The sequence below is a fragment of the Periophthalmus magnuspinnatus genome, chromosome 20 (genome assembly GCF_009829125.3).
Source record: "Periophthalmus magnuspinnatus isolate fPerMag1 chromosome 20, fPerMag1.2.pri, whole genome shotgun sequence".
Taxonomy (NCBI): domain Eukaryota; kingdom Metazoa; phylum Chordata; class Actinopteri; order Gobiiformes; family Gobiidae; genus Periophthalmus; species Periophthalmus magnuspinnatus.
In genome coordinates this window covers 17,522,282-17,548,886 of record NC_047145.1, presented here as the reverse complement: position 1 = coordinate 17,548,886, position 26,605 = coordinate 17,522,282, and the positions used below count along the sequence as shown (strand labels likewise).

The 26,605-nt window shown below is 38.8% G+C and overlaps 1 protein-coding gene across 1 annotated transcript in view; it reads right to left on the bottom strand.

Moving 5' to 3' along the window:
* dok6 (docking protein 6) overlaps positions 1-25,798 on the bottom strand; it is a 56,651-nt gene extending 30,853 nt beyond the window's left edge. Inside the window, exon 1 of the mRNA XM_033985865.2 lies at positions 25,532-25,798. Within this exon, the coding sequence (XP_033841756.1) occupies positions 25,532-25,597 (66 nt within the window). The 5' untranslated portion in view covers positions 25,598-25,798. The remainder of the gene's footprint in view (positions 1-25,531) is intronic.
* Between the last annotated feature and the right edge of the window lie 807 nt (positions 25,799-26,605).

The following is a 26,605-nucleotide window of genomic DNA, read 5'->3' as shown; positions in this document are numbered from 1 at the left end:
GGGCACTGAGGAATTTATGGTGTGTCAACATCATTTTGAGTATCTGGAATTTAGGGTACTCCTCGGTCTCGTAGAGTTTAAATCTTAGTGTTGTCCTGGTTTAGACCAAGTTTAGTTTTTGCTTTGACATGGTTCTGCTGTTATTTCAGTTCTATTTTAAACCTGGATTACACCTGGCTAAGTTTAGTCATGGGAATAATAGGTTTCTTTAGTGCTGGTTTAAATCCTGTTTAGTTCACTTAGTTCACCTTTATGCTTTCTGATCCTCATTTACACAGTCCGAATAAAAATCTGTTAACATCTCGCTGAATACTTGGTAAGTTTTGACTAACCTTAAGACAGTAAGTTGAAGAAGTATAAAATTCAAATAAGGAAAGTACAGTACCTTGAAGCTTAAATTAGTTTGCTTGGGAACTTTATAAAAACTTCATAAATGACGATCCTGTAGCACCATGGCGACACTGAGCGATGAGTCAATTTTGTGAAAGATGTTAATAATACTCTCATATCTGATGCTGATTGCAGAAATGATATCCTATGAGTCACATACTGTATATTTATAGTGCTGTGAAGTGGATATATACTGCACAAAAGTGGAAGTGAAAAACATCAACAGCCTTCTGCAATGCCCCTGCGATGATTTGATCCTCCCTATTGAGCTGTTAGGTCAATAGAAAGGCTAAGATAACAGGAAAGAGTCTGCGATGGAGTGAGTGAATGGGTTTATGAATAGAAAGTACATGCTGTCGTAGTAAGATAGAAAGTTAGCATTGTGGGCATGTATTAAATCAGAAAAATGTCTTCTATATGGAGGAACAAAGGTGGATATTCGGGGTTTTGTTAGCACAGAGACAGAGTAAACCCTTCTCAACGGTAATTGACTCTGTGCACAATGGTAGCCGGCTAGTTCCAATCAGAGGGACAGTCGGCTCGGCCATTTCCGGCGTAATGTAATGTCTATGAGGTTTTTGCCAAGTCGAGCTAAAATCAATAAATACAGATCAGGCAGAGGACAGGAAGCTGCGGGTTGATGTCACTGACAACATGTTAAACACTTTACAAATGTGAGGAAAACTTCACCGGAGGACACTTCTGCTTTTACAAAGGGATGTCTTTGTGTGTCCGGGCTAATGCTAATCCTAATTTCGGAGCCTAATAAATATTTAAAAGACCCATATTGCACTGTTTTCTGATCTATGTTCATACCCAGAGTAGTGTTTTGTTTCAGTCGCACATTTAACACACAAACCCTGCATATTTCGGGTGAGTTATTCTCTCAAGCAGACAACATTCTACTCCACCTTGTGACGTCATGAGGTAATACCCATGCCTTTTAACTGGAATCATTTGGATATTTTCAGCTCTGGAATTGCCAATCTCTACTGAACTAAAGGTTAAAGGTAGCTGCTAACTTTAAAATTACCACTTCATGACATCACAAGGTGGAGCAGAGCAGTTTGAGCTTTGGAGATGTGGACAGACAATAAAACAGTCTTTACTCAAACACATGGGAATGAAACAAAACACAATTCCAGGTATATTTTTGAGGAGGTAACATCATTAAAACATGACTAAAAGGTCACAAGAGTCAATTTTGCGTGATATAGGATGTTTAAATAACGCCACTGACTGATCTAATCTACACCTAAAAATAGTTGGATCATCCTTACAACAAATTTAATTTTGCTATGTTACATTACATTTCAATAGAAGTTAGCATTAGCATTGGCACTGGCATTGACACACATAGAAGTAGCTTTCTAAAAGCCTCTGGTGAAGTTTTCCTCACATTTATAAAGTTTTTAACATGTTGTCTGTGACATCCGCAGCTCCCTATCCACTTCCTCATCTGTCAGGATTTATCGATTTTAGCGAGACACAGCAAAAACCTCAGACATTACATTACACCGGAAATGGTCGGGAACTGGCCAGCTATTGTTGTTCAAAGAGCCAATTAGTTGTTTAATCGAGTATTCAAACTTCCTCTTCCATCCATAAAATGCCCAATGAAGAGCGAATGGTATGCAAAGTCACTTAATGCTTTTCTTTTATCAAAATTAGTTGTTCTTTTTAACACTGTAGTTATTATGATATAAGCACAAAAGCTATGAACTGATACGTCAATGTAATGTCCAGTTTACTTTAGAGCAGGATGGAAGGGAGAGGACCACAGTATCACCTATCAGTAAAATTAATGTTGGGATGTTCAGAACACTAAATACCGCCATTCAAGTGTATTTGTGTAACATATTCTGCTACAAGTTCCAATCAGAGTACTCTATTCTGAATACTTTCACATCCAGGTGCATTATAGTCTTCTAGAGTAAAAACGCAACAGAGGATTAAAAAATTATATTCGTTGCACTGTTTGTCATGCGCTGATTAATTATCACTAGTTCGAGAAGGAAAATCGCACATGTGCTCACCACTAGAGCAGTGTTTTCTATTTTTATCACTAATACCGCACAGTTTGAAGCCTATACATGAGAAAGTACTACAATGTATTACTTTAATTTTATGACTAAGTAACTGTACCTGAATATAGCTACTCAAAATTTCTATTCTGGATATTTTCTGTATATATATTTAGTTACTTCCCAACATTGGAATAAAGGAATGTGCTTTGATTGTAAAAAAAAATTAAAAAAAAAAATAAAAAAAAAAATACAATTAATACAACTAGGACTCAATCAAACCAGTACTCAGTTATTGGTACAGCAGATATTTTTACATAAACTTAAGCTTTTGGTGTGCTAATTTAAATAGTTACTAGGGATTTGCGGGTGCTTCATAGTTTGAAGGCACATTCTTGACATGCACACTCCGTCAAAGAGCTGGACAAGACCATATGCATTAAGTAGAGCCGTACAAATCTCTGCTCAGCGACTATTTGCTTTTCAAATGGGGCCATTATTGTCCCTGATTCCCTGATTTATGCAGAGGCAGATGAGTCACCTTAAATATAGGCCCGGCCCACACAACCCACAGACTGAAGGATTGGCATTCAACAGGAAGGAAACAGGTGAGTAAATTATTCATCTGTTTACCGCTCTTAATATTTATCACTTTTCATTTGGGGTAATTGGGTTTCGCCAGTCATTTATTTATCCAAATGCTTTATTCATAAGGTTTTATACAGCTTTATGGGCACTTTGGGTAGCACTGGCAGAAATATAGAAATCACCTCTGGGACTGCAACTAGCTATATCTTTTCCGATTGGTTGACTAGTCAAATAGTCACATTTTCAACCTTTCAAGGCAGTCAAAGCTCTTTACATCAAGGAACCACTCACCCATTCACACACACATTCATATAACAGTGTACGCAGACATCGGGGGCGAGGGAGGTTACGTGTCTTGCTCAAGGAACGACAGCATTCATCTATGGGAGCTGGAATCGCACCGCCAAACTGTGGGTCAATGGATCTGACCGCTCGCTCTACCAATTATATTTTATGTCGAATCGCCAGCCAAATGATTATTTCTTTTAAACATTTTTAAACAAATGAAGGTAGGAATAGGGTTACTGAAGGCTCCTAAATGTCTTTGTTATAAAAGCTTTTTTGGCATGTGTTTTAGAATTTGTACAGTAAGCTGACAAGGATCAAAATGCAATTGAGGTCATTTTAATAGTTGACCAGTCACGACTTTTCAGATTAATTGTTGCTCCCCTACCTCTCAAAATACAAAATACTCCACTCAATGAAGCTTATTCTCAGCGTCAAAGATAAAACATAAGGGAAGAGGGCACAGAGGAGAAATCAGTTGGCATTACTTTATTGTAAAAAGTATCTGCAGCGCTGTGTAAGCCAATAAAAAGAAACAAAATGCTTCTTTGGCACCAACACTAAGAGTGATGTGAATCTCTTTTGATGGCTATAACCACATTTGCAGTTAAATTAAAGCCAGGATCTATTCCCTTCTGGGAGCACAACTCAAAGCAATAGCCGAGTAGTGCAGCCATAGTAGTGCTCAGATTAAGTAATTATAGAAGCACAAAGGCGGGTGCAGAGACATAGCTGGTGCATAATAAGAACTAGAGGGTCTGAATGGAGAGGACTTCATTTTGTCTGTTTCACACTTGTCAGAGCTATTCTCAGGCCACTGCGGCTCTTCTTCACACACCCTCGTACATGATTGTAATTATGTGATGTGATGGAGACTGTGGACTCGGTTAATGCCAGCAGAGAGAGTGGAGCTGGCAAAGCTGCTAAAGAAGAAAATTAAAAAGTGCTTCCTGTTCAAACAAACGATTCATTTTGATGCAGGTCTTAGCTTGACTTTTGTGTTTACTGGAGGGAGTCAACTTAAGAGTCAACTTCATGAGACAAGGCAGAATAAAGATGATTGGATTCAAATTATTTGTTACAGGATTAAAGGTGCTCAATGTAACTTTTCTGGTGAGGGCTTGTCTCCATGGAGATGTTATTGCTTATTGTTACTGCCTGGAAGGTCCCCAGTGTCTCATTAAACTTATTGCCGACAAGCTACAGGTCAAATCACTGGAGAGGAAAAACATGCATGTTTTCAAGGTATGAAATAAACAGTGAATAAATATATGTTTAGATAAAGCCATACTGTGAAACATTCAGCAAACAACATCTACAGGAAGACAAGAACATAATTAATTAAAAAATAACTAAAGCAGACCTATTCTACAAAATTGACTTTTCAGAACTTTTAAGCATGTTATAGTTGTTTCTCCTTCTCATTTACCCATTCCAAGTTGTATTTGGAGTGATTCATGCATGTCTAAGCAATCTTTAATTGCTTACTTTCAAGATGCCATATTACCGATCAATTCCCATTTTCACCACCACCGGCATACGACCACTGCTCTCTACTCGACTTTATTCTCCCATTTAATTTTCTTAATCAGTGATACATGTAGAATTCGGCAGCGCTGCGTAGTCATTTAGGTACAAATCAAAAATACACAAGAGGCCACCAACTTCACAGCTCTTTGTTGTGATGATGTTCACGCCTCAAGCTCCCATTCGGCACCACAGTTTTCTAACTGAAGACAGTGAACTTGCGCAAATGCGCAAATTATAAGATAATGATCCACAGGTGTCATAGATTATAACTATACAGCAGATACAAGCAATAGGTCTTCTTTAAGATTGCTGACAGAAAGTCTTTGTAGTACCTGAAAGATTTGAAATGCTTTCTCAACCTTTTTCCTGTTTAGAAGGATTTCACAAAATAAGTTTACCATGAGAACAATAACTTTAGATACTGAATTTAAGAAGGATTCATTAAACAAAGAAACTCACTGAGGCCTCATTCTCATGGCGGCTGAATGAAAGCCAGATCAGAGTACGTCTTTAGTGCTTAGCCTGAGCAGATCCCTCCCTGGAATCCCCTTGAACAATATGAACTCCTGCTCTTCTATTGTCGTAATTGGACGGCCTTATCTTAAAGGCAGCCTAATGAAGGGAGGTCAAATAATTAACAGCCAGTGATAAGCCATGCACCCTAATTCAATATGTGTCTGCAGTCCACTATCTCAGCTACAAGAAGTTTTAGCTGTGCAAAGACAAATGTACTTGTGTGGTCCACTGGTCAAGATTAATATGGTCAAGGTCAGATAGCAGCACTGACTAACCTTTCACTGGAATCATGCATTTTCTTGCGTGTTCATTACCTGGACTAGTGTAAGATGATCGACAAAAGTTTCAAACTTTATTCCAAAAGGGTTCAAGGAAAAGGCTTAATATTTGACAGTGATTTCGATGCAATACCAAGTTTTTTGGTGTGTCGTCTTAAAGATCCAAATGTGTCCAAACATGACCATCTAGTTTGGACAGCTTAAGTGTTGACTATCTGGATACCATTGTTTTTCATTGTCCTAGTGAAAATCAAATGAGATTGCTGCAACACTTTTGGCAAATGTGAATCTTTTTTTCTTGTTTGGCATTTCTCTGTAACTTTACCAACAATCTGGAAGCTATATGCTATGCTAATTGTTGATTACCATATTTTTCAGACAACACTAGACGTTGATTGGGGCTCTTGAGTATAAGCGAACGTGAAGTGGTCCAGCCAACTCCAAAATTTATATTCCTCTGTAATATGACCTGCCTACTGGATGTGTGTGACCTTGGGCTAAATATGGAGGAAACCGGCAGAACTACAAATAGCTTGTTTTGATATCAAGTTGCATGGATTTATATCTCGGGAGTATTAAGATTTACACAGAAGGTAGTGTGGATCATAGCGTCTAAGTGAGTCTCTTTATAAGTCTAAAACAATGGGTTTATCAGTGGGCTACTGTTACGAAGTCCCTGTGCTGAAGAGAACTTTTCAAGGGTAATCCCGTCACTTTTGTGAGGGCTGTTTTGTGGTGCGGTAAACACTTCAGGAGGTACTTGGCAAAGAGCAGCAAATTCATCTACTCCAGCAGCACTAGAGAAAAGGAGGATTAAACTCAGACAGTTACAGCCAGGTGCTTTGGAGATAAATACTGAGGTGCAAAAAGAAGAATTGTCATTATTGTGTTTCATGTGCTCTTTTAGAAGTACAAATTGTGACAAAATTGGTCTCCAACGCACACAGAGAAGGACTTTATTTATTATCAACTAAGACTTCTAGAAAGTTGGAAATTCGTAGTGATAGGTCCAAGAGGGTTTGCAGATTTGTATGTTTACGACAGTCAGTACCACAGCAGCTGTGGCAACAGAAGTAGTACCAGTGCAGATTATTTTTGTTCAAAAATGAATATATTATTACTTTTGTACCTTTATCATACTATTTGTAACCATCAATGAACCTTACAGTGAGGAATGATGAACTTTTGACTTCTAAATTCATCAGAGTTGAGTTATAACATTCCCTGAAACGAAATAAGGCAGCCGTCACATAGACTAATCAGAGGATCTATTTTTAAAACTCATATTTTGGGAACAAAATACATTCACTTTACAAAGTATCATCACACTAGTGATATTATTGAGAACCTGTCTGGCTCCCTGATAAATTCTGGCCCGGTTCACCCCTCAGGCAATACCCTCATCATTCGGATGAACAGAGGAACTGTCTAAAGACATGAAGATGATTTCCAATGACAGGCCCTTCACATAAATGACTAATCGTGCCACAGCGTAAAAATAGCAGCCGGTGAGGTTCTCAGGAGCATGTCAGATAATTATCGGAACACAATCTCAGCGCATCAGATATTTATAATTCCTTGGATGTTCCCTCAAAAGGACAAATGTGCAGAAGGCCTCGTGACCAGAGATGATTGATGTCCCACAAACTCCAGTTTAAAGATGATTGCTGGTGCACTTAGTGAAAGCACTGATGGAGAGCACTCCAATCAGCTGTGTTGTGAAACACTCAGATGGTAACAGAGATTATTAAGGCTGTGTTTAGCATTACATGGTGTTGAACTATATTCACTGGGGCTTCAGGATGAAAGCCTAGAGGTGAACATGAAAGTATCTCTTCTTGTTGTGGATGGAGTCCTTGGGCGAGGCAGACGTTTCCACGGTGATAATGGTGTCTGATGGACTATGACAGAAAACCCCCAGCAGTATCAGCTCCCCGCGCCAATCAATTTGAGACAGCGGCCCAGCCTGTGGAGCAGTGTCCATCTTTATAATTTGATTTGTTATCCCGTCAGACAGTTGTTACAGCAATCAGGGTGGCTATCACTCCAGTGACCCCAGTTTTAGCTGCCCCTTACCCAAATCCCCCATAGGCCCCTGCGGCCATGTCCTGCCAAATGTGACAAACACACGTGTATCTTAATTGCTCTCACTCTTTGTCCCCTCAGTGCCAATGCTCACCTTTGACATATTTGCTCCTATTTCTGTAATACATTCCCCGCTGCATCTGAAATGTTCGGACATGCCATCATTTTGTAATTCGTCCCTGACTACAGCTGTTGGCAGAGTGGTGAGCCAGCCGCGCCCCAGTTAATCATAGATTACTTTATCTGGGCCATTCCAAATCCTCCTGTGTAATGCGGTGCTACCTCAGCAGCAAGTAATCACTGCCCCTCACCCCAATCCCCCAGCCCAACAATCCCCCAACCCAAACAGACAGCGTTCTGCTCACTCTGTTGCTCTGTTCTTCTCAGGGCATTTAAGACTGCACACAATCAAAGCATATTCATGAAGTAGATGGATGCTTCTTCTCCCACATACCAAGGAGACAGGTGGCTGACAATTAACTCAAGTCAGATGTATGGCTGCACTCTGTTATGTTATATCTTTCATCAGAATATTTTTAAATGTTTGAAATAAAAAAGTAAATACCATACTACATTAGTGTTGAGAAAACAACCACAACGCCAAAGCCCACAAGAGAAAAACAAAATATTTTGAAGGATTTTGGTCAAATCCACAGGAAAAGTCTCTATTTAATCCAATCACAAAGCAAAAATATGTCTCATCTGGTTGTTTATTCAGTCTTGGCAGTGGGTAGCAATTTATATAAGCCTGCAAAATATGGAAAAATGTCTTTAATCTGTAACCAATTCTTTTCTTACAACCAAAGCTCTGAATGATCGTGCACTTCACAAACATATTTAAAACAAAAATTGTATCTTGATTATATAATTCACAAGCAAAGCAATCGTAGGCAAAAGTATTTAAGACCATAATCCTTGCGTGACTGTTTGCGCTGAACTAAGTCTTTATATTTAGTTACAATGTATGTAATAATCTCAGAAGTCACAAGTCTACTCTTTTTAGGTATTTGCACATCATTACATTGGACTTTGAACAGCCTCGTCTAATGGCCAGAGATTATGGAGAGTAATGACGAGATTAAGAAATGGAAAAATAAAATGAGGCATGAAATAAGAGGCTAAAAGGGGTGGAAAGTTTTACGAGGATAAAGTTTGAATATGATTAAGAAGTAGTGCTTGTTGAGAAAGTGGACTACGGCGTATAGACCAGAGCCACTGCTGCAACCCTCCATTAGGATTCATGATAAATTGCGCTTTTAAATGGGACTTGTGGCCAGAGCACAGTGAATAGACCATGAATCTAGCATGCACACTGCCTTAAGCATAAAACAAGACCTATACTAACAAATCTTGCTAGTACTACTGACTCACAGAGAAAGCCAAACCATAAAACTCCTGCTCTCTAGGCTAATAACATTACTGATGATGGTGTTTATGACCAGCCTGTTCAGATGTTGCAAACCATGCAGCTAGCAGTGCATATTTTAAAGTCAAGAGGAAACTGTAGCTGCTAAATTGCGCCAAAAAGATGTAGGTCAATATTGAAGTTTCTCTCTCAGGTGTGAGTGAAGGGGCTGGCTATAAACAGACTGGCATATTGCTCTTGTCAGCTCACACTTCTACTTGATGACTGGCTAAATGTATAATCAAACCCTGGACTCGTAATGTTGCTTACTGCAGTGTGGTTATGCTCCTGTATATTCTAGCCACTATTGATTCTTGCTGCGTTGTGTTCAGCCTCTCAATACCCACAATGCACGCGCAAAACATTTTTATAGCGTAAGGTTTCTGTCAACAATGTGTCAGTGGCCTGCTTTTCAAACGCAACACACAATCTCTTTATGCGTTAGACTGTTAGTCAGCAATCCAAAGAACACAAAGTCATTTACATTTAATATAAGCAGAGTAAACAGGATTGTACTGTAGAAGTGAAATCTTGGCACCAACAACAAACTACTATGTTCACAGTGTTTGAGAGTAACTAAATCAAAAAGCAGTTACTGTTTCATTTGGTGGTATTCATTACAGTTACTTTCCTGAAATCAAAGGAATGCTTGGCGGTACTTGGTCAAAATGATCAAAAATCAGATGCTAAAATCAGGTTCAAAACTAGATACTCATTTGAGCAGATATTGATACTAAAAAACTCACATGGACCTTTCCTGAATAGCTTTAGAATGATCTTGAGCTATATCCGAATAAGTATACGACCACATAGTTTGAAGCAATTTTGGCTAAATGAATAAAATCAGGCAGTTTGTATTCAGAGTACAGTTATCTGATTGGACAATGCACCACTTTGTAACTAAAAACATTTCAGAGTATTTTTCCCATCACTGGTTATTCACTATCTTTGAGCATGGCTGATCATGTGAACCAAAGCAGCAAAAATCCCATTGAACATTTGCAGATATTTCCTTAAAATCATATTTTAGTGGTTCTCTAGGGAATTAAATTAGGCCAACAGGTGAGATCTGCAAACCAAGTGAAGTGTCCTTAGAAGTGTCTGGTCAAGCTATAGTTGGAATATAAAGTAGGGCAGTAAAAAGAACAAGTAGGAACTGGGTTACAACTCTGTAAACGTACAAAATTACTACCTTCACTACTTTATTTTCTAACCAAATCCAAGGACCTAATGGCTGTGAGACATGGGCAAATATGCAACAGCCACAAGGGGGTAGTGTTGTAACGATACTAAAATTTCAAACTTGTTTTCGATACCAAGGAATAGACTCGATTCTTGGTACTCAATAGCTATTCCAATGTCACAATGGTAATTAAAAACACTATTTCTTTAGACAACAGAATGTGATTTTCAACATTAAATCAAAGTACTTTTAAATTACCATGTGGTTTTATAATCCCTCAATCCTCCAGGTAGGTAGGTCCCATAATGGTCCATGGCATATACAAGTCTATGGAGTCTGATACAGCTCAAGATTATTCTAAAGTTACTCAGGACAGTTTCAATTCTGCCCTTTGAGTGATACCTGCTCAAATGAGTATTTAGTTTTGATCCTAGTTTTAGTATCGATTAGTATCTGATTTTTTATTCATCATTAATTTTTTGCTCATTGGAACCAACTAAAATACAACTTTTCAAAGTCCATGTTAACCCTGAAGATATCGCTCATCCCATGTCCAGAAAACGTTTATATTTTTTACGAACCCATTTTATCATCTTAGCATGTTGCCTTGCCCGCGGCTTTCTGAGGATCTAAATTAGCATCTAGGCCAACAGGTGAGGGCTGTAACTCGGAAACCAAGCGAGGCGCCTTAGATGTGCCCGGGCAAGCTTTAGTTGGAATATAAAGTAGGGCGATAAAAGGACCCAGCAAAGAAGTGGGTTGCAACTCCATCAATTTCCAAGCGTCATTAACATTAGCCTGACCACTGATTATCATACCAATAAAGTGTGAAATCCATTGAATCGCATTGTACTGTAGCAGAGACAACCGTATTTACATGAAGCACATTATTCATGAAACAAGGAGGTTTTTGAAAAGTCCTATATTACAGAAAATTGACTCATGTGAGCTTTAAGCCATGTTACAATGCTGTTACATCAAAAACATACCTGGAGTTGTGTTTTGTTTCATTCACACATTTTCAGTAACCCTTTATTATCAGTCTGTCTTCATCTCCAAAGCTCAAAATGCCCTGTTCCACCTTGTGATGTCATGAAAACACAGTGAAGGACTTCCTGTATTAACACTTGACAACACAAGGTGAGACACAGTGCTTTTTGTTTGAGAGAAGAATCCCTATAAGCCTAAATATGCAGAGTTTGTGTGTTAAACATGTGTGAATGTAACAAAATACAACTCCAGGTATGTTTTTGATGAGGAAACAACATTATAACAGATCAGAAAAAAGCATAGTATGGGCCCTTTAAATGAGTGTTTGTTATTTGAATCTCATCAGAAAGCCCTAAAAGCAGTAATCCTCTACTACTCTCCCTGCTGCCGCCTCTCCAGCCGCGGGGATTAATTCTAAAGGGGTACTCGTTCAGTGATGTCTGGACTGCTCCTATGATACGGTTAGCCGCGGTAACGCACCAAAGCTCTATGTCCGCAACAGCTATTTCCCTCCACACGCAACTAAGCAAGAGATAGAACCGGCTGGACTAAGGCTAAACGATATGGAGGAAATATCAAATTGCATTTTTTCTGACATACGTTATGATTGGATTTGCAGTTTATGTTTTGGTTATGTAAAAAGTTCACATTTTAAACTCACAAGAAGACTGAAATCTGAACTGCAAGCTAATACAAGAATCACAAAACATGTTTTTACATATCTAAACTACAGGGTTAGCTGTTTTTAAGCAGAATAAGACAAGAGATTTTGTTGTTTGTGGTGGAAATTTTGAAGTTTTGGTAACCGTGTCCATTCAAATTGCGTTTTTTCGATTCTATTGTGATATATCTTGCATAATTTTGTGAGAATAGAAAGTATTTTATGTCAACAAAGGAGGAAGTCATTGAGTTTTTCGGTATTGTTTTTGTCTCATCGCTTTCTCTCTCTCTTTGTGGATAAGTGGGTTGTGATTTGGTGTCAATGTGATTCGCAGCATGAAATCACTAAGGAATGCAATTATCACTTTGCTAAGAACAGACGTTGTGGTGAAATGAGAGAAAACAACACAGGAATATGCGAGGAGAGTGGTAGGAGGGGGCAATGTGTGTATGTGTGTGTGAGGGGGGTGGCTAACGCTGCTTAATCCTGACCCTAATGTGACCCTTACAGTTCCAACTTGCTTCCAGTAATCCTCGCCTCAAAAACATTCCATAAGTTTTAATTGTTTGTATATTTAAACCAAAAAATGTACTAAAAAAAGTTGATGTGAAATGTTGGGTTGTATTGAAGGTTATTGAGGAAAAAAAACAGGTCTGTAGCTTCTATAAACACATTATTCTTTGGTCTATTTTTGTTTTTTGCTCTATTTTTTTTCTAAGAGGTGTAAAGGTTTAGTTTGTAGAACAGGGCAAGGTAAAAATGGGTGATATCAATGGGCCAATAGCAACCAGAGATTTGTACTGTGACTAGGCCTGTTGCAGTAACAAGTAAACAAGTAAATACAGAAGATAATATTGAAATTAATCTATGCCACTGGCACAATAATGATTTTAAATGTACAGTATGGGTAAAAACATGAACTGTGATAAGTAAATAGCAGAATGCAACACTTCATGATAATTACTAAATATATGTTAGATTGAACAGTATTTTTGGGAGGTGAATATTTATCACGGGTATTTTTTCTTTGTACTAGTGGGAAATATTTTCTTATTTTTCTGTACTACAATGAGATTTGAGCTACAGAAGGTCAAATTATGAACTTCTATGACTCATTATAGACAAAAACTGACTTTTTAAGTGTTGCAATCTGTTATTCATTTATTGCAGTTCCTATTTTTATTTTATTTTTACAATTTTGTACATTTAGAATAGTTTTTGGGAGATACTCCTGCTTTATAGTTTGGTTTCAATATTATCGTTTATAGTCTATATTAATTTCAGCAATACATTACATTTCAAAATATCTTATCGCAACTGTCTATAGCTCAAATAGTACAGAAAAATAAGAGAAAAAATCAACACTAGTGCAAAAGAAAAAACACCACGATGAATACTGACCCCCAAAAATGATTGTCCCCTCCGTCATGTACTGACAGAGGGGACAACTGGACAAAAAGTTGAAGGAGTGAAGACGTTTTGCCGCACATTCAACCGCTTCTTCAGTTCTGGTCAGATTACTGCTGGACACTGCCTTATATCTAACTGAATAGAGGAGCTAACTACACTGAAACTAACACACCTATTGTTTACAGTTTCTGTTTGTAGGCCTGGTCTGTCGAGCTATAATAAGTGTCAACTGTGCCTGAGTCATACTAACGGGTGCTCTCCCAACAATTACCGTCATAGCTTGCCTTAGCCCAATATGAATCTAGTTTTTACTGTTTCAGCATACTAACAAGAGGCATATGTTGTGATATAAACTTCCATACATTTTAAATGAACTCCAAATTGAAGCATTATCCATGGGTTCCGGCGTGGTGCAAAATTAGCAACACCGCCATGGTTACCAACAATTCAAAACAGAATTATAATTATGTCTTTTGCAAGATATAAAATGGTATTCATAAACAGGAACTTGAAACACATGAATACAGCGGTTGGAACAATACTAGCAGCAGTATGAGTCAAATGTCTTTCTTCTCTTTTGCATAAGATAGTCCATCATTACTCACTGATCTTTCGACTTGTTATTTCTTTACGCTTTTCCTTTAGAACTGTTCAAAAAAAATGTCATTATTTCAATACATCCAAGTGTCACAACATGAGCTACATTTTGGCAGTAACTACCATAGTTTTCACCATTTCTTTTGGCCGAACATTTTCAAAATCCATTCTCTCTTCAATAACTCACCAAAAATACAGCACAATCGCACAGCCTTGGCCTCACACTCAAGGTCATTACAACTTATTAAAAATCTTTGCAATTTTTTTTTAAAGTTGGCAAAGTGTGAATATTCAGTGAGAAGTAAACTGTCACCAACGTGCTATTAAAAGAAGTCCCTTAGCAAAGATGTAGATTGGAACACACAAATTAATTAAACAAACAAAGATAAACAGATCCAGGCAGTGCTAGCCACTTAGAGCAGACTGCAAGGTCAAGGCTTTCGCTAAACACATTAATAATGAACCATAAACAATTAGCACTCCAAACGACAAACTGGTTCAAGGTATTTCAATGGGGCTGTTTGCTTACATTTCAGGTCCAATATTGAATGAATCTCCGGAAGGTTATAATGATGTTTGCTTAGCTGAGTAGTAAGTAAATTAAGACCTCAAGATACAAAGACAGGCTCCTAACACACGCACAGAGCTCGGGCTATCTTTGGCTGTGCACTGTACCCAATGCGCTCAATGTGCTTGGCAAGCAGGCTGATGAAAGGTAACAGCAGGAGAAGAGGAACTCATTATAAAGGAGTTGGGGATTCAAGTAAAAAGGACGGCACAGAGTTTCACACCAAGGCCACCTTTGTAAGTTTGCTTAAAAGAACCCTGTGTGTCAGCCGCATGTTAGGCGGTTTACTTTTGATGTCGGCCAGAGAATGTTCACAGAATTGTAGCACTTGTGGTAGAGTGTACAGTAGAGAAATGTGGTGGAGTAGAAGCCTGAGGACCCATCAGCTGATTAATGAAGGAGGAGGCCAGTGTTAATGGAGCTATGATGGATTTGTTTGGTGGTTCTCTTGTAGGGCCGCCTCCAGTTAACAATGTTGCAACACACAATCACACACTACGCCCACACACATACACACAAACCCAAGGATCAGGATTAAACTTGTTTACCCCATAAATCCTATGTAGCAATTGCCTGGCAAATCCAGAATGATATCTCTCTGTCTTTTTTATACAGATTCATATCAGTCTGGGCCCCACTTCCTCCGTTGCGCCTCAAGCCCGGTCAAACGTGATTGTTCAATCAGATCTGTTTTTTTCAGTAACACATATGCAACGAAGGAGCTCATTGGTCACCTATGATTTACAAATAAAGTCAGATTTATCTCACCTCATATTAGCAGTTTAGTGCTTTTCTCATTGATTCTGCAGAAAATCGCCATGTTTTCCAGCCCACTGTGATATTTTTTGCTTTTATTATTTCGGGTACGGACGGATCACGTGCCTAATCCACCTTTCAATCAAGCCCATTTGAAAACAGGGAGATTCAATAGTGCCCAGACTCACATCTTACAGTACAGTACAGTATTGAAGAAGTGTGTATTCTGGATCCCAGGCAAATGTAGCAATGAAAAACAATTTCCATCCATTGATTAAAGAATTGTCTTTGCTTTTCTAAATGTATTCTGGATTTTATGGACAAAATATTTTGGTCAATGAAAAAAAAAAAGGACTATATTAAAACTGGTAGTCAAAATACTTATAAACATTGTCTAAATTGTATTTTCTCTGCTCCTTATTGTTGGTATTTATTATTCAGCAACGATCCACACATATTTCAATTCATTTACAATAATGCTATGTCTCTCGGGTGGCCTGGGAATGAGTTGGGGTCCCACCGGAGAAGCTGGAGGAAGTGTCTGAGGTGAGGGAAGCCTGAAAGTCTCTGCTTACACTGCAACCAGCCCTGGATGGATGATGTATTGGATGTTGTGATTGATAGTGTATTCTGTCTGCAACATCTGTGTTTTGTAAGTCTCAGAGCTGCTTTTCTATTCTAGAAAGTGATAAATTACAATAATTCTGAGCTTTACAGGAAATTGATTACTAAAACATGAGATTTTCTTTATTCTAAAGACTCTGAAACAGATGTTCAGTTCCAATTTTAAAGCTAACCAGCTGGAATCTATTTAATCTACTGTCTATCATCTGTTGTCCAGTTTTTCCACTTTTCTCAAACCAGTGGTACAAGGCTTCATGCTGTGGTTTAATTAATTCCTGTATATCTAAATAGCCTCTGGGTGCACACCACAACACACAGTATATTTGATAGCATGAGTGTAGCTGGATGTAATGTCCACTGGGACTTGGAGGAAGATTAAATGGCCAAGAAGTGAGTCCTCTACTACTGAGCTGTGACTTCTGGCCCAATGGGATTAGAGAACTTTGCACTTTACAAAGCGGCTCATCAGAAAACATTGCGGCCTCAAAGCTGTTATGGACATGGGCAGCTTACTGTAGCATGTATTTTGTCAAAAGGAATCAGACACAATCGATTAATTGACTGAGCAACCAAAGGTTTACAACCCGATTGCTCTAACTCGACCAAAATTCGCATTATTTTTATGAATCACAGCAGTATGCATACCGTTAGTGTGTACTTCATCCATTATCTGAAGCGGAAATGTACCAATACAGAGGGAATAAGCTCATAAACACAGATGTTCTTCGCGAAATTGGCGAGAAATAGCTAGTTTCCATCCACAGTCCCTGATTTACAGGAATCGATTAGACAACAAAATGAGATCCAGACAAAAATTAGAACAGTTCGCAATTCCCACTCTTTATAGAAGTACATACAGCCACATCATTAAAAAACATGAATTATCTTTAACCATTTAGCCATGATCTCATAGTCTCATGGTCTGGTTGTAGTTTGGGTCAGTTGCGTGGTTAGGTTGTAGAGATAATTAACAATGAATGCTTCTGCCATGCACCCCTTTTTGTAGACTAATCTATACTCAAGCATGTTTTAAGACCAACAACTTTAACTCAGTAAACAGTCAGCACTCATTCAAAATGGAGCCAATAGCAGTGTTGATACATTGGATTATTATTGCCTCTATAGTGCATTGCAAAATCAATTGGATTTCAGTTATGGCTAAGTAACAGGTCCATGACAAAAGGCTTTTTTCATAATTAGAACAACAGAAATCAATGCAGTGAAATCTTTAAGTGAGCCTTGGGAGATTTATTTAAAAGCGACTTCATAATAGAGCCACATCCTTCACAGTGAGGAACATTGAAGGCGCAGACTGCTGATGTTATTCCCATATCCTGGTCGGGACGGCATTGGTCAGGGGCAATAAGGCTGGCCCATCTGTTATCAGGTCTTTGTCGGATGGAGGAAGCCGATGAAAAGCACAGCAAAGGAAATGACTGTGCGACGTATACAGCTGCACGCGCATGTACGTGTATTAATGCACTATAGGCTTCACGTCGTATATCATGGAAACAGCAAAAAGTAGGCTACGAGCGCCCGCGAGGCATAAATAAAATCTAAGGGAGAACTTAAGCTTCACACTCACGCCTATAATATCAGATTAGCTATAGTCACTGTACAATATAGAGATGTATAGACTGATAGCTTTGAACAACCAAACTTTGAAGTGCTTAAGCTGCAAATGGCAGGTTTGACCACACTTTTCACTCAAATGTACAGTAGTTAGCATCATTATATTTGAGATTTAACTGAACTATACCTACTTTTTTGATTTGACAGAATTTGGTTAAATAATGGCAGTAATTACATAACCTTTACCTAGCAACCATACTGTAAACAATGCTTCTTTGATTACACATTAGTTATTATTTGCCAAATGAAACTATACACTGCCCTTTTTGATCAATGAATGTTTACATTATTCTCATGTTTTGGATGGATTATTGTGCCATTTATTACATCTTTCCTTTTTAGAATTCGCTCAAAACTTTATTTCATAAATTGACACTTGACAAATGTAAAATGTTGATTAATATTTACCAGAGGCTCTGTAAGCTATTCATTCAAGCTATAACATCAGATAATATACAAGACATATAAGCTGTAAAGTACAGAGATATATAGAGATATGTTTGAACTTTGTGGAGTGCTAAAGTCGACCAGAGCTGACTGTGTCTTTTCCACGCTTCAGTGACATTTGGTGAGATGAAAAATCTCCTGACATCCAGCCTTTTCTCTCACCTGTCATTTCTGATACAGAGAGCGTGGAAATGGTAAGATCCCATCTTAAATGGATCTGCCATCTTGGACAATAGACACATTGTTCAAGTTTGTAGCTCTGGTGCAGTGGATACACAAGATGTTTGTTGATGTTTACAGGTTATAGAGGGGTCTATAATTACATATAGTCAATAAAAAATCATAATGATACATCCTTGTACTTTGACGCAAATATACACAAAAGTGCTTTTATTATCTGCTCTTTTTCATTCAACCATAATGGTCTTCATTGACTTATTTCACTATATAAAAGTTAAGGAAAGTATGACTTTTTTTTTTTTTTTTTTTTTTTTTTAAATGAGCGGAAAAGTGGTTTCTATTTGCACAGCTAATATCTTTATGACTTCCCACATTCTCCACGTTCAGTGACACACTGACAAATTTAAAGGCAGGATTTTCATATTTTACCATTTTAATATTTTGCTTCATCCATGTGGATTAGACACGAAGCATCAACACTTTTTTATAGTGTAATGACAGGAACAAAGAAAAATCTCTGAAGAATCTGCACAATAATGTGTAGGCCTCTGGTGTAAAAGTAAGTTAAGACCATGAACTGGAGAGCATCTAATGTTCCATGGTTGGATGATAAATAACTCTCCGGGTTGTTGTGGTGATTATTGGTTTACTGATTATTTGTTTACATCCGCACTTTAGGCATATTGGATTCTCACTCCTCCTCATTCCAGACCAGACATAATGCATTTTTAATGTGTTTTCAGCTTTGACATTTAACATTTGCGATTTGACCACAGCACTCTCCAAAGTGCACCCATACAGCGGGGAAACAACTTGTTTCCTTATGTTTATATTCACAAAAATAAGCCCAGACTAAATGTTACATTTGTTTACACTGATAAATTATATGTGTGTGAATAAGACAGATAATGGGGAAGAGGTGAGGTTGAGGTTGAGATAAAGACTGATTTTGAGTACGTAAGGTCAAAATTTAAGGTTATGAACAGCATGAAGCAAGAGAAACAATGAGACAAGTGGAAGAGCCTGAAACAGCAGCAGGCAAAGATGCGGCTGAATATGATTAATCCCAATTGAATCAAAATCACAACATATTACCTCTGCAAACAACAAAATAACCTTGTAAAGAAACTGTTGTATTTTAGACTCTACAAACATGTTATGAAATTCATGCGAGCCTATTAAAACGCTTATCAGATTTTTTTGACATTGGCGAAAGTGTGTTATTTGAAATATATTTTTGCATCAAGTTGGACATAGCGTCAAACCAACTACAGTCTTTTTTGAAGTATTAAAACATGTTGGTGAACTGAAGGCTCAACACTGACCGCCGCCAACAAAATGGAACCAATTTTACAAACCTTTGATGTAACGCGAGCGGACGGCCAAAATATTAAAGAGCTGACCTTTTCCATTCACCTCGGCGGGTTCGGATGAAGAAACATGTGACCCAAGTGACACTCAAATTACACAAAGGTCGCGCTTTCAACATCCAGCTGAAGCCTGCGATAACATCTGTGCTCTTTCGCTCAGAGAAAGAGAGGACGCCACTGTCACAAGGTGTTTGAGTCCCAACACCAAAATCTTGTTTCAGCGTTAATAATACACGATTCCAACTGTCTCTCGTAAAAAGTGACATGTTTCTTGAAAAAATCATATCCTTGTTAAAGTGAAATGCAGTGAAATGAAGAGGTGGGGCCAACATGTTATGGGGTTTTAACTATGGGAAATGAACGGACTTCTATTATTAAGCTGTTTTAGATTTATGCTGTTGCAGATTACAATGAGCCAAATACCCAAATACATAAAAAGCATAAAGTCGTCTTCTTCAGATACAGCTGCTAAACTGGGCTGTACCCGGAGGACTAAAGAAAAGAGTGGGAGGGGCGGGTCTGGAGGTAGGAGGAACAGTGTGATTGGACCAACAGGTATCTACACTTTAAGAGTTAAGATTCACTACTTTAAGAGCAGAAAACCACCATATACAGAGTTTAGAAGCAAAAAAGTTGATTTAGTGATTAATTCCACTTTAATTAACATGCATCATCAACAAAGTGAGTGACTGGTGGAGGTCAGAGAAGCCATTGGGGCAGCTGTAACTACGAAAGTACTACCAGTATAATTAAGTATTTAGAGAAGTTTGCACATTATGACTCCAATTTAGAAGGCAGACGATTTGCTGTGACAATGCTGGAAATGTAAACGAAGCAAATCACCAATATAATTGAAAACCGCAAAAGCAAAAATGAACGCAGTTACAATTTCACTTTTTCAGTTTTATAACCAGCCAAAATTTGTTTCCATTTTGTAAAGTTTTCCTGTTAGAGCTGTCAACATTTTCCTTTCAGATGGTATGAAAGATACAGTGTGGTACAAAGCCATGGGATTAAAATTAATTGAGTATTCTTTGGCAGCAGATTGTTCATCAGATACTTAATGCGTGCCAGTTTTCTAACGGAGCCAGTGCATTTGTGTGAGTGTGTGTGTGTGTATGTGTGTATATGTGTGTGTTGTCACTGGGGGAATGGCCTTTTGGGGTTATGGAGGGTGCAATGTGGGGCGATGAATAGAATCCCTTTGTGTTCAGTCTCTTCACTGTCTGTGAACCGGCGAAGGGGAGAAGGTGAGAGCCAGGAGGTGACGGAGATAGGCAGATAAAGAGGAAGAAAGGCAGACAGGAAAGAGGGAGACTGCGAAAGAGTGGTGACGCGCATGGGAGGGAGTAGGAGGCAAGGTGACAAGGTGACAAGGTAAGGAAGAAAGACTAAGCAATGACAAAACGCGCTGTTCGGTAACGATGAAATCCTGTCTGTTTAATGTTCGCTATAGCTACTTACATTTGAGATATACTTTGAGAAAATGACAACAGCAATTCATTAGCGAATAAGGGGTCAATATTATACAGTTTTCGATAAATATACCACCTCAAGTAATTGGGTAGTTTAATTTAAAGAAGACAAACTATATGCTTGATCCTGCTCTTCAGTTATAATAGAGAAAATTATATATTAGAGAACTGTGGAGCCCAATGGGAGTTCATCTCGCCTTAAACGCCATCACAACAAAGAGCCGTGAAGTTGTTGGGTTTCTTATGGATAGCTGCAGATCACACTAGCGAGTAGCAGATTTTTTTTTCATTTTAAGGAAAAGTTACGCCGGCTGGAAGTACGCCGCCCAATCCTACGCGTATCATCAATTAAGAAATTAAAATTGGCGAATGAAGTACAGAGCAGTGGACGTATGCCAGTGGCGGTGAAAACACATCCAGATACAACCTCAGGAGAGTAAATGACAAGGGGAAACTGAAAAGCTCTGAGAAGTTGATTTTGCATAATAGGTCTGCTTTAAAATATAATGCTGTTTTATACGCAAATTGTACAAAATTGCTTCTATCAGATCAGGTTAGTGTATGAGCGACACCATCCTGCCCTGCATGTTTTTGTAGGTACTCGGCGAAAACCTACGCAGGGAGAACATGTTAACGGAAAGGGGCAGTCCGGGAATCAAACTAAGGACCTTCTGGCTGTGAAACAACACTGCAGAACCATGAATCTTTTCGCACTTTGAGATGAGAGTTTCAGAAAAGTGCACACAGAATAACCTACCAAAATATGAATCGCAAATGTACATTTTGCTGAATTATTAAGGTCTTATTTACATACACTGAACCCAACTGCAGTGTGATTAATGGCTAAAACATTTACACTGCTTTCAGATAAATGGGTCATTTGCAGTTCTTGTTTAAAATGTGTACATATGTTATTTTGCCATCAGCATTTTACTCTTAAACAACCAGCATATTGAATCCTTGTAATTGGATTCAAAATTACTCTGTGCAGTCATCAATTTGCAGAAACTGTGAAAAGCAGGAACGCGCCTCCTGAGACTGTACCGGGAAAGTGCTGCCATTGAAAATAAATGAAAATCTGACACAAGTGCTCTTATTAGCCATTTTGATCAGTTCACAGATCATTCACCTGACCTCGTGGCCTCAACCTTCACACTTGATAGACTGTGGAAATTGACCAATCATATTGAGGAATGCCGACACAGGCCTGCCGGAGTGTAGCCGCTTTTAATACAAAATCAGATGGAGGGAAGCATTGGCCTGGATTGCATTCACATGAAAATTTTGGTTTAATACATTTTAAATGGCACTGTGCTACAATGGGAGCAGACGCAGGAGTGGTGGAAGGTCAGCTGTGATACAAAGTCGTGATAGGTGATATTTAAAAGACCTTTAAAGCACTAAAACATTAAATAAAGCAGGAAGCCACCTGGGACCTTCTGGCCTTAGTCTCAAACATGATTATTTATCTTTAAAGAACTCCTTGTGCAATAGGCAAAATCTGCATTAGGTCTGTTCAGAGTTACTTAGTAGCAACACATGGGATTATGTTTTGGAAAATTAAAAACTGAATCTAACATTTCCTTAAAATTCTTAATAAATTATAGCTGAAATGTCACAAGTGCATTGTCAGAGTCATCTAGTCCAGTTTTAAATGTTCTAAAATTAAGGAAATGGTACACGTTAGCAGTGCGATTCCAGCTTGTGTCCTTGGGCAAGACACTTAACCCACCTTGCCCCAGTGTCTGTGTACACTTGTGTATGAGTGTCGGTGTGAAGGGGTGAGTGGTTCCTTGATGTAAAAAGCTTTGAGTGCCTTGAAGGTGGAAAATCGCTACATAAAAATGTGACCATCTGACCATTTATCAAGGAAAAATGTAACAGTTATTTCTCCCTTGAATCCACTAAAAAAGAAACAATACTTTTTATTCTAAAAGATAAAAATGAAAAGATGAAAACCCCTTTAGCTGAAATTCTAATTTATACATGACTATTTATAACACATAATTACCAGGGTACTTACCAAGATCTCATGCCACAGGACCTCACAAGATAATACTGCCAAACAATTGTGCACACATGGATAAAAAAAACCTTTGAAGATCATTTTCCACATGTGTTTACATTTGGCTCGGACAAAAAAGGGTTAAACTTTGGTGAGGGAAAATTAAATAAATACAAATGTGAGTCCAGAATTGTCAGCTGATCTACACAATGCATTTATTTCATTCATTCAAAATAAAATCTGGTCTTGTCTTGCTGGACTCATGGCCTCAGTCTTGTGCCTCGTCCCATCCCTTATAATTACACTGCACAATTTAACCTATTTGAAGTGTGACTCACTGGTCATTTCTACAGCCACATGCAGGCAGAGGTTGTACAGTGACCCAGAATAACTATCTCTCCCATGGTCAGATAAATGGGCCGTGTGTCGCTGCCACATTACGGGTTCCTCTAAGGCCATCGCAGCGGGTCTTTTCCATGATGAAACGCAGGGGCAGAGGGGCTAAGGGAGTGGGCGTCGGGATACTAACACTTTCTCCTCCAGCGCCACGGCAACAGCAGGACCAGATCTGGAGAGCTGGCACCGATATGGCATCCATACCTCAAGCTCAGCCAACACAGCATGAATTCTCGCCTGCTTTGCAAACTCAGGCGTCCTCATCTCTCTTTGTGACTGCTTCTAATCTAAAAGCATATGCAAGATGTAAATAATTGCCGCCAACTGCTGATTTGCATGGTAACAACAGACAGCTTGTGTTGGAATTTTTATACCATGGGGTGCTGTTTTTGATGATGTCGGTTCTAAGGAGGGGTTCTAAAAGTGCGGATGGGAGTTAGAGTCACTGCTGATACTCTGAATATTCATGTGTCTGAAACACATGAATATTCAGAGTATCAGCAGTGACTCTAACTCCCATCCGCACTTTTAGAACCCCTCCTTAGAACCGATGATGAAGAATGAGAACAATTTAAAACAAAATATTTTATGTTTTGAACAGTGAAAAGTCCCCAAAATGTCAGCTATAACTGGAAGCTAAAAGCCAAATAAATGCCAAAAACTGGAAGTTGCTACTATGTGCACTTACAGAATTATTTAACTTGTCTCCTCATGGTCTTATATAATGCATGGATTTCTCGCCTCCTTTTATCCAATGTGAAGACTTATTCCTAGAAATAATACATGTTTAAAATCTGAACTAAAGTGATTTGATTTTAATAGCCTATTTAACTGCAATGCTACTCCCATACTTGTCAGAAAATTCCCAAAAACCCAAAATCATGCAGCTCTAGTTAAGATCTTGTTTAGATTTGGTTAATTGTCGATTTAAGTCCTGGTTTAGTATAGACCCACTATGGAGTCTTGCTTCGGGGAGAGCACAGTCCTGGTTAAGTGATAGATTTATCATGCTGCACTTTAATCCTTTCTATCTATTCCCAACTTAGTTCAGAATCAAAACATGAAACCACTTATTTTACGAGGTGTAAAAGATTTTGAGGATCAGTGCTGTAAAAGCTTTGCAGTGTGATATTCAAATAACTTCGAATCCTGTAGCGTTACCTTCCATTGTAGCCAGCAGTGCAAGAGCAGACTAGAGTTTGTGTGTGATGATGTGAGGAGGCAGACGCCGTAGCCTCTCCACGCTGCTCTCTTAGTCTAATGAGCTGGAAGTATGATGAACAAAGGCAGATGGCTCTATGACTCACACAATAAGGCGCACATCATTGAAAAGATGTCACTCATGGCTGTTTAAAGCTGTTGAGATGTTTGTCTTCTTTCACAATATCAACACAAGTTCATCTCCAATGCACTAAGCGGCTTTATCAACTGAATGAAGTGAATATTCAAAGCTTAAACGAAAATACGCGTTTGTGAAGCATATAAGCTCTTCTTTCATGAATTAAATTACCAGCCAAGGTTTTATATTTAGAAGTAAGAGTAAAACAAACACAATACAACCATTCTATAGGCATATATAGGTGAAGTAATGTTCATTAATGAGGCAACATATGCAGACTATGACTATAAAGGCACAAGGGCAATGCTTTTACAATTATTATAGGTGACATTTTGAGGACTTTTCACTATTCAAAAAAATGGCTTTGTACTGTTTTGCTTTTAATAGTGATTTGCTGAGTCTGAGTCTGAAACCCATAGCCATAAAAGTTAGTCCATTTGGATCGAATCATAACAAGCCAAGAGTTAAGAAATAATGTCTCCATTGTGATCATAAAAAACCCTCAATGGCCACATAACAGAGGTGTAGGGAGCAGGGAGAGAGAGGCAGAGGCGCGCTTCACCTGTAAATCAGCTGTCCCTCAACAACACTCCATCATCGCTCCAAAACAAGCACAAGTCTGATGCACTGTGCTCCGTACGGGGGAAAGTTAGCCACTGCTTGAGCTGCTTTAATCCGGGCACAGCTCACGGCCAAGACCATGCACAGCCTCTTAAACAATGTGCACGAAGCTAAAACAATGCAAACATTAAAGCTGCACCTCTCCCTCCATCACCGACAAGTGCAACAGTACTCACCCCCAGTTTCTTACTCCGTATCCTCACGTATCCCTGCTTGACTATGTCGTTGAAGTTAGAAGCCATGCTAGCTCCCCCTTTTTGTCCACTGAGGAAATAAATAATAATAAGAAGTCTTCCCGACGGGGTGAAGTCTTGTATCACTTGAAGATGGTCCAATGCGACATCCAGCGGGGAGAGCAGAAGGAGCGGGGCGAAGAGGAGCAGCCAGCCCCCGTGTCAGCGCTCACGCTCAGGGCTGCCCGGCTTCAGCGGCTCGGTCCATCTGCCGGAGGAGGAGATGGAGGAGGAGGAGGAGGAGGAGGAGGGAGATACCATTCAGCTGATTCACGAGAGCATGAGAGGCGCGCGCTTCCTGGACCACACCATCCTCAAAACAAAGAGGGGGGGTGTCTGGAGGGTGGAGAGGTGTAGTGGGTGTAGCTGTAGTAAAGCTAGCATAGCAGCACGACTCAGTTTTGTTATATAAACCAGAATATATTTAGTTACCCAACTGTTGTAGCCTAAATGTTATTCTAGAAATCTAAACTGGATGTTGACACTACCTGTTTCACTTTCAGTTCATAAAATAATACTATCTTCATGATGCTAACAGGTAATGCTACCAGGCACTTTTTTAAGCAATTAAGTCACCTGAAATGAGCAAAGCAATGATATCTCCATGGAAACAACAACAGTCACATTCTGCACCTCTAAATCATAAGGTAAAGTGCCCATTTTATGCTATTTTCTGGTTTTCTGTGTTATTATAATGTTGTTTCTTCGTCAAAAACATACCTGGAGTTGTGTTTTGTTTCTTTCAGACATGTTTAACGCACAAATCCCGCAGGCTGAGTTCTACTGTCAAATAGAAAAGACTCTGTTCCACCTTGTGATGTCATGAGGTAATACAGGAAGTGTGCTACTGTGTTTTGAAACTCTGTACACTGTAGTGAAGCTATCTTAGCAGCACGACTCAGTTTTGTTATATAAACCAGAATATATTTAGGTACCCAACTGTTGTAGCCTAAATGTTATTCTAGAAATCTAAACTGGATGTTGACACTACCTGTTTCACTTTCAGTTAATAAAATA